The sequence below is a fragment of the Cinclus cinclus genome, chromosome 6 (assembly GCF_963662255.1).
Source record: "Cinclus cinclus chromosome 6, bCinCin1.1, whole genome shotgun sequence".
Classification (NCBI taxonomy): Eukaryota; Metazoa; Chordata; class Aves; order Passeriformes; family Cinclidae; genus Cinclus; species Cinclus cinclus.
The window spans coordinates 6,977,065-6,986,057 of record NC_085051.1 but is presented as its reverse complement, the minus strand read 5'-3'; the positions used below and the strand labels follow the sequence as shown (position 1 = coordinate 6,986,057).

Sequence of the window (8,993 nt, the reverse complement as noted above, 5' to 3'; positions counted from 1 at the left end):
GTAGGTTGGGAGAGTGGTGCTGGTGTGGGTTTTGGAGCTCACCAGACATTATTTACTTAGATCAATTCAATGTTAGTTCAAAAACACAAGAGCCCTGAAGATGTCCAGTTAGGTCACTTGATAAGGGCCAGCAGCAGGGATGATTTTTCCCATCCTTGCTGAGCGTTTCTGCCATTTGCTCCTCAGACACGGCAGTGAGGCAGTTCCAGCTGCTAAAAAAGCAAATCAAGGGAACAGATCCATTTTCTGCTCTTCAGCCCAATCACTTCTGCTCCCATTCCATGGACACACATGGCTGGGTCTGGGGAGGGAACACAGCCAGGAGTGAGAGGGAACTCAGCCAGGAGTGGGACTCTGCCTTGTTGCTCCTGAAAATGCCAGAGCCCGCAGCTTTGTGTCAAACCCCACCCTGAACTTCCCAGGCAAAGGGTTTTAAATGCCCTCAGTGTTTTCTAGGAGTGAGCTTGGGTGTTTTCAAACCAATCTAGTTTCCTGTAGGATGGGGGTTTAGAACTGGTTGGAGTTTAATATCCTGCCATCACCCTCAGCCTTTGCTTCTGGAAACTATGGCCTTGCATGACGTACTCTTCTTAACCTCTTTAAGGTTATTGTAATGTTCAAACTTTCCTGAAAGACAGGTGCTCTTCAAAAGAGGTTGTTTTTATTTTATTTTATTTTATTTTATTTTATTTTATTTTATTTTATTTTATATTTTATTTTATTTTCATTTTTTTACTCAACCTGCTCCCAGTAAAGGGCTGTTCAGGAGCCTTGTCTGCCTGGCTGTGGCTGGGTGAAAACACTTCCAGCTCCTCAGTTTGTGCAGGGCACTTCTCAAGAAGCCAGTGGACCAGGGAGTGGGACCAGAGGACACACTCCAGGACTGTCACCAACAGCTCTGCAGGCACCAGCAGCACAGGCTTCCCAAGAAAGTTATTTATTTCCTTTTCTCCCCCTGTCCAAAAGCCACTCTCCCATGCTGGTAGGCACATGATGAACCAGATGTTGAACCAGATGGTTTCTTAAGGGATTAAATAGTTCAGGATTTGCTGCCCTGAGCTCACAGTCACCAAAGTTAAATCCCCCTCTCTGCCTTATCCATTCCGCAGTCTGGGAGATTTCCCTCCTACCTCTGAGAAGGAAAAAAAACACACAAGATCACTGGGCTGCTGGGTCATTAAAAAGAGTTCTGTGATATTCTAAAGCAGAGGTTGTTACAGGAGTGTACTACGCATGGGATTACCAGAGTTTCCAAAACTCTGGATGCTGCTAGTCATTATGGAAACCATTCCATCTCCATGAAGGCAGGAAAGGCTTCTTATTACCTTCCCTCTTTTCCCAAAGCATACAGTGAGCTGCATTAAAAATAAAGAGAGAGAAAGGAAGAGAGAGAGTGCTGAGGCTGTTTCAGGGAACAGAGGGAGGCGGTTACCAACACCCTAGCCGTGAACAGGAAATTATGGAACATTTTGCTCTCAGAAATACACCCAAACTGAATTCCCAATGCCATGCACACCAGGAAAAACCCAGCTGCCATTAGATCCTCCTAATGTGATTAGAATCTCTCCACATTTGTTGTAAGACAATAAGTTTGTGCCTTTGAAATTAGTCCTCCAAAAAGGGTGGCTGCTTCTGCAGTACTTCCCTTGGCACAGCTGTTCCAGATGAGCCATCCCATGGAAGCTGTGGACTCTGGATTCTTCATTCAGAGTGTACAAGGGAAGTGTTGGAGAAGGAGGTCCTCTTCCTGCAGCCACAGAGAGAGTCTGGAAGCTGCTGGTAAATAAAAATGAACCCTTTAATTTCATATTAAGGTATCCCTGAATTTCAAATATTTGTGCTTAGTAGTCACACAATGTTCTTTTTGCTATTACAAAAAAAAAAAAAGAAAAAAAAAAGAAAAAAAAAAGACTGAAAGGGGAAAAGAAAAAAGCGTGAGATTCATAAATGTCACATTGTGGTTAAGGATTTTTCCCTGTTAAATGGAAATTCCATTATATTTTTTCTTTAATGCAGCTATTTGTCTATTTTGTATGAGATGTAATGGCTCTTATGCTGAAAGAAGCAGCCAAAGAGTTATTTTTGATAGCATCTCTAGTGCAGAGAAAACGTGAAGAACAGAGGGTATAAGAACATCAGCAGTTTCTGTTAAACAACAAATCAGGAGGGGTTTTGTATAAGCAATACCTGCTCTTACTTTGGACATGTTCCTTTCTAGAGTGTTGTAGTATGTATGCTGGCACCTGTGTTCTCTGGATTAGCCACTGGATTTTAAAACAAATTGTGTTTTGAATTAGTTCTGTCCTTATAAGTTTCTTAACTATAGCCTTATGCTCATTGGATGTGCTGGTTTTGGCTAGGGCAGAGTAAGTTTTCTTTCAGTGGCTGGTAGGAGGCTGTATTTTGGACAGGTGCTGAATGCACAATAATATAAACATTAGCAACGATGTTGATAATACAGAGATGTTTTTGCTGTTGCTGAGCAGGGCTTGCACAGAGCCAAGGCCTTCTCTGCTTTTTGCTCTGTCTCACTGGTGGGGGAGTTGGGGGTGCCTGGCAGGGTTGGGGTTGCCTGGCTCTTCCAGGTGCCTGGAAGAGACACAGCCAGGACAGGTGACCCAAACTGGCCAAAGGGATGTTCCAGACCACATGGCATCAGGCTAAGGATATAAAGTGGAGGAAAAGAGGAAGAGAGGGAGATGTTTGGAGTGATGGTGTTTGTCTTCCCAAGCAAGCATTACATGTGATGGGGCCCTGCTCTCCTGGGAAGGCTGGACACCTGCCTGCCCATGGGAAGCAGTGAATTAATTCCTTGTTTAGCTTTTCTTTTGTGCATGGCTTTTACAAAACAACAACTCAACAAACCCAGCAAGCTCTTTTGCTGTTTCACTGTATTTCGTGGGATAAATACTGTCTTTTCCATCTCTTTTTCCATTCCACCTCTATCAGGCCAGGTGCGTGTTATTGACTGCTAATAGCTTCAAGGTGTCAGATAGGTAGAAGATGAGAAATGTGACAGCTTAGATGTGTCAAATTACCTAATTGGAAAGAGGTTGAAGACCTGGAACAGCCTTTCTAGCAGGGGGTAGTCATGCTCTGTGCATGGCAGTGTTCAGGTGGCTTTTGGACAATACCCTTTAATAATGCCTTTAATTTTTGGCCAGCTCTGGAGCTGGACTAGATGATTTTTGTAGGTCTCTTCCCAATGGAATCACTCTCTTCTTCCTTTCGTACCTTCCTTTGGTGGTATGGCAGTGGCTGTGGCAGTGAAGTGGAGCACTGAGGGTGAGTTGGATCCGGGGGACATCTGCTGCATTTGTTTCTTTTGTTTTGGTGTGTTATGAATGGTGGGCATTAGAGATCATGGAGCAGAAAATAAATGCAGTTTTGTAATGAAATCTCTCTTTCAGAAAAACTCTGCTACCTTTGTGCAAGGTAAGACCCACTGGCATTTCTGTAGTGTAGAGCAGAAGTGTGAAAACAAAAAGCAGGTGCGTGGTTATGGATTTGCCTGGTGTTGTATTAATGATCTTGGGCTGGACTTGAGGCTGAAGGGTTAAATTTCTCTCTCTCATCCTGTTTCTCTACCCTGTAAGAATGGTCTTATCACCTGCTTCCAGTCTATAAACTGTAGTATCTTAGTGATGTGTGGTGAGTTGCTCCCTAGTTAAAAGGCGGGTAGATATTCTTATAAAGTCACTTAATTAGGCACTGATAAATTCTTATTGAATCACTAATAAGGTTTCCTCTCCCAGACACAAACTACAGCAACCTGTTATCTAGAACCAAGCACTACTGAATGATCATACCGAGTTTGGAAATCTACTTCTTTTTTTATTTGACAATCATCCACTTTAATATATATACATATTTAAAGTCTGTACATGGTAAAATACAAAATAAGTGTTTCTTTATAAGTTACACAATTAAACAGCTGCATTTCCTGTAGTTTAGCTGTCATTTAATTAAAAAAAATAAAGAGAGAAGCATTGTTGAGCCATTGTTATACCCATTGACAATAACCTTGGTATAAAACACCCATACAGAGTAAGTGTACAAAATAGTGTACAGTTCATATAAGCTGTGCAAAGACAGCAAAGTTCAGTTAAAAATCAAAGAGATGTATCCACTTTCCTCTGTCCACACCATGGATAGGAAAAGCAAAGTGGAAAATAAGCACAGACTTGTGGGCAAGAAGATGGGTTAGACAGTGCTTTGAACATCATATTGATGAATAAATTAAGGCGAAAATAATAAATATATAAGATCTCTATTCCAGAGATTTCAATGGATCTGTTGCACAAGCATGGTGCCATTTGGGGTGAGGAGGGAGGCAGAGCAAGGTCTGGGTCCCTCAATATTATTTATTTTGGAGGAAAGGGGTGCTAGATCAGGCAAGTCTTCAGTAGTGGCTGAAATAATACAGTAGCCGGAAATTCACTTGAAAAGTAATAGAAATGGTCATGTATTGTATTTTTTGATTTTTTTTTTTAATCTGGGGGAAGAATTTTCCTTTCCTACAGGGAAATTTCCCTTTCCTCCCTGCCGTAGTGCCAGGAGCTGCCTATTGTCTGTTTTGTGGGAGAAGGTAGCTAATTGAGCAAATATTGATTGCTAAGCAGAGAGGGTTATGAGAAGCTGGCCAGATATTATGAACAAGAAAACCTCCACATGGGGCAACAAATGAGGAATAACAGTGAGAAGGAAGTCTTACAGCTATTGTGGTAAAGAACCTGCACTGAAGAAACATGTGGACATCGGCGTGGGACAGCACCTCTTCAATTTATAGCACTCTGGTTTATTTACATCTTTGCAGTGTCCTCACGTGATGGTGGGGGCAGGCAAGTGAATTAAGAGACTGTTATCTCCTCCTCTTCTTCTTCCCCTTCATCATCCTCTTCTTCTGAGTCTGAGAAGTCTGAAGGTTTGCTGGGGCTGCTATAGTGGGATGGAGAAGGAGACATCTGGGAGTCCAGTCTGTCCCTTAGGTGTAGATGTTCTGGGGACTGGTGGTAGGTTAGGGGATGCTGGGGGCTGGGTGGACACACGGGGGGAACTTCTTCCTCCTCTTCCTCTCCTGAACATTTCTTGCCTACGTCACTGAGGTCTGGGTGAGGATTGAACTTGGTGGGTAGGGTCTGTTCTCTGCAGCCGCCAGAAGAGAGAAGCTCTCTTTCTTTAGAGTTCCTCCATTTCATCCTCCTGTTCTGGAACCAGATCTTCACCTAGGGTACAAAGGAGCAAAGGAGTGTGAGGGTTCAGTAAAACAGGGACCAGAAAAATGTTTTGGCTGCACTCTCAAAACCCTGCGCGTGCCTATATTAAAGCTATCAGCAGCCACAGAATTTGATCTTTGGAGGACCCTGGGAGAGATCTCAGGGGCAATCAGGCTGTGATCCTACTCACCCAGCTGGGAATCACGATATTTTTGGCTCTGTTGATCGCCTGTAACTTGCTTTGGGCGCTCTCCCTGCTCCCATTCCCTTCTCCCCTGCCTTCTCTCTAGCTGCCCCTGGAGCGGGGGGGATCTTGGCTCCCCACACACCCTCTACCCTCCCTCCCCCTGGTGCCCCTCTCACCTGCGAGTCCTTGAGGCCCAGCTTGGCCGCCAGTTTCTTCCTGTCGGGTTTGCTGATGTACTTCTGCTTCTGGAACATCTTCTCCAGCGCCTTGCGCTGCACGTCGGAGAAGACGGCGCGGCGCAGCATCCCCCGGCGGGGCTTGCCCCGGGCAGCCAGCGGCCAGGAGAAGGTGCCAGGGATGGGGACCACGGCGGAGGCAGCTGTGGGAAGGACACACGGCGCTGAGCAGAGGGGGACAGGCCCCCACCATCCCTCCCTGCCCTCCGGGCGGGCACTCGTCAACCTGGGGCCGGGAAAAGGAGCTTTAGGCTTAACCAAGCGTTCCTCATTGAGGCAGAGATGGCCGGGATTATATCTATCAACTCAAATGTGGAAAATGGGTCAATGGTGGCCGGTTTTGTTGGGAGATTCAAAGGTCCCCGGCCTGAAAAGGCAAAGTGAGGCGTACCGGCTAAGATAGAGGTATAATAAAAAAGCTCTCCCTCCCACTCAGAATTGCATTTGATTATTTTTCAGATGCTTTTATCATTTCAGATGCTTTATTATGCTGGAGATGAAAATGAGGACTTTTCTGATTCCGAACAAAACCGCTTCTCTTCAGACGCAGTTTTGATCAATCAGTATTCATCTTTTTATAATAATCTCTCTCCCCTACCCCCGCTCCGAAGTTGGAGAATTCAATTCGAAGACATGAAAAGTAACAGCTAATTAGCACACTGCCTGGTTCCCAATGGCATTAGTATGATAAAAAAGGGCAGAGTTTCGCCTTAAAAAAAAAAAAAGAAGGGGGGGGAACCTCCCCAAGAGAGACAGAGATGCTAATGAAGCGTGAATGGTAATTGTGTAGTAATGAACTAACAGAAAAAGACTGAGGACAAGTAGCTAACGCCATATATTATTGGAACAAAAGAGATTTACACTTTCAAACTAAACACAACGGCATGCCAGGCTCCTCGGGAGAATACTGATGGCACAATCGTCTCTTTCCCCAAATCATTTTCATTAAATGGACATGAAAAGCTATTTATAAAGCTCAAGTTGTTTTTGTTAGGCTATTCACATGCTGGAGAAAGGAAGCAAATTCCATTATGCAGAAGATGAATAGAAGAGCTTGGGTTATTTTTTTTTTCTCTCTCCCTTTCCCTGTTTTCTTTTTAAATTCATAGCATTTTTGTGTAATTAGATTTAGGGTGGGTTTTTTTGTTTGTTTGTTTTTTCATTGTTCTTCTCAACATCATAATACTCCGGTGCTGTAACAATCACAGCTCCGTGGCCTGCTTTCTCGCCTTTCCCGTGTGGTTTGACGGTGTAACCGGGAAGGTGGAGGAGGGAAGTAGGCGGTGGAGGTGATGGAGCAGAGGGTAAGGACGCGGCGGAGGTGGAGCAGGGCAATCCCGCCGCTCCCGCAGCGCGCTGGATGCGCCCGTAGGGCGGAAAGGTTTGGGGGATGCCCGTAAGGCGGAAAGGTTTGGGGAATATCAGTAATGCGGAAAGGTTTGGGGGATGCCCGTAAGGCGGAAAGGTTTGGGGAATATCAGTAATGCGGAAAGGTTTGGGGGATGCCCGTAAGGCGGAAAGGTTTGGGGGGTGCCCGCAGGCTCCCTCCCTCTTCCCTCCCTCTCTCCGTCCTTCCTGCCGCCCTCCCCGCGCAGGCGGCACCGGGAGCTGACCGCTCCTCGTGGTGCTGAAACATCCCGGCCGGGAGGGAGGGAGGGAAGGAAGGAAGGAGGGAGGGAGCGGGGACCCGCCTCGCCTCGGGACCGTGACAATCCCGGCTAATTTGCGGATCAGCGGGGGGAGCGGGCAGGGAATGTCAGGCAGTCGCTGCCTGTGCTAAATCGGGCAGCAAATTGGCGCGACTGATGTTTGAATGTTGTACTCCCTCCAACCTCTGAACTGCAGCATAACCCCGCCCGAGGGAACGCAGGGACGGGCAGAAATCGCCGGGCTGTGCCGGCAGAGCGGCCCGCCCGCTCACAGGGACACTCGTAAGCACCTACCTGGGAAATAGGAAGATCTGAGAAAGGGCTGGAAGGATCCTTCAAAATACGGAAAGGAGAAAGTCTTTGGCGGGACGCTCTGAAGCAACGCAGGGGAGGTTTCTAGCAAAAAAAAAAATAAAATCAAATTAATCGGAGGGTAACCGCCAGTTGGACTCGACCGACCACAAGGCTGGGTTCTGTCGTCCGGTCTGGAGACCAACGCTGTGGTACTTTGAGAAAAAATAAAAGAGCCAGACGGCCGAGGAAAAGTGGCACTTTGGCTGGTTTTGCCAGCAAAGCGGCACGCGTGAGGACAGGGTCATCCAGAAGGGAGCCCTCCCTCCGCCTGCTCCCCCCGTCCGTCCTGGGCCGAGCTGGACCGGCCGCCGGCAGCGCCGCCCTTGGAAACCGAGCGATGCCGGAGGGCTCGGCGGCTCGGGACTGGGTCCTCCCTCCCTTTCCTAAGGCAGTTCCCTGCGCTGCCCCTTGCCCATCATCCCCCTGGTGTATCCGCCATCCTGGTGTGTCCCCAGGGCCCGGAGCCGGGCTGTCTGTCCCCCGCTTACCGGCTCGGGGCGTGGAGGAGAGGATGGCGTTGACTCCGAACTTCAGGAAAGTGGAATCGTTGCTGGAAGTCTGTGGCGAACAGATCCTCCTGGAGCCGGCGGCGGTGGAGTTGGGGAGCTCCGGCGCCCCCGAGTCCGTCCTGGCCGCCGAGGTTGGGGGGGACATGCTGGGCGGGGGGGCAGTCCTGGGCAGGTAGCTGGTGGGCCTGCTGATCCGGATCAAATCTTCCACCAGGAAGCTGGAATGGCTGGAAAAAGCCGACTGCAGCGACTGAGGCAAGGTGAGGGTGGGGGTCGGCCGGAGGAGGCTGGGGTAGACGGCTGGAGGGGCGATGAGGCTGGGGAACATCATCGCAGGGGCCGTCCGCGGAGCCGGGCTGGGGCCGCTCGCCTGCTTGTTTGTTTGTTTGCTTTTGTTTTGTGCTTTGCGAACCCGGCTTGGTAAAGATCCAGCCAGCGAGTCTGGCGGAGCTCTCTCTGCCCCTTCCTCCTGGACCACGGGTTTTATAGTGGTCAGCCCCGCTGAGGCTCTTTCAAAAGTGACAGCCCCAACAATGGGGTTCAACAAAGTTCTCCACTTGAGCTTCATTCAGGGCGAGCTCCCGGCTTCTCCATTGGTCCGGGGCTGCAATTTATGATTGGATTAGACTTCATAAGCAACCGGGGCACAATGGCCCCGCCACAAAGAAAGTGTAGTCATCAATTTTGCATATTGACCGCCTCTTTGGAATACAGCGCTCCAAAGGCTCCCAGCAGGGTTTTGTTCAGAGGCAACACACACAGGCTAATTAAATGCCTATTTAAAAGTTTCAAATGACATCTTGCCTCGTAGAAAGGGAATTATTTAAAGAAAGCACTAAATT

At 47.8% G+C, this 8,993-nt stretch overlaps 1 protein-coding gene across 1 annotated transcript; it reads right to left on the bottom strand.

Moving 5' to 3' along the window:
- Window positions 1-4,197: 4,197 nt before the first annotated feature.
- Window positions 4,198-8,482, bottom strand: DBX1 (developing brain homeobox 1). Its single transcript, XM_062495289.1, has 4 exons — window positions 8,131-8,482; window positions 7,583-7,684; window positions 5,580-5,782; window positions 4,198-5,225 (listed from the first exon to the last, which is right to left on the bottom strand). The coding sequence occupies exons 1-4, from the start codon at window positions 8,480-8,482 to the stop codon at window positions 4,851-4,853; spliced, it is 1,032 nt and encodes a 343-aa protein (XP_062351273.1). The 3' UTR covers window positions 4,198-4,850.
- Window positions 8,483-8,993: the final 511 nt, after the last annotated feature.

Bases quoted from the DNA above. Each gene is read 5' to 3' on its own strand.
- DBX1 (XM_062495289.1), bottom strand. From the start codon at position 8,482: ATGATGTTCCCCAGCCTCATCGCCCCTCCAGCCGTCTACCCCAGCCTC. The intron at 7,685-8,130 runs GTAAGCGGGGGA...TTTTTTTGCTAG, and splicing joins CTCCTCCACGCCCCGAGCCG to AAACCTCCCCTGCGTTGCTT. The intron at 5,226-5,579 runs GTGAGAGGGGCA...TTTGTACCCTAG, and splicing joins TGGGCCTCAAGGACTCGCAG to GTGAAGATCTGGTTCCAGAA.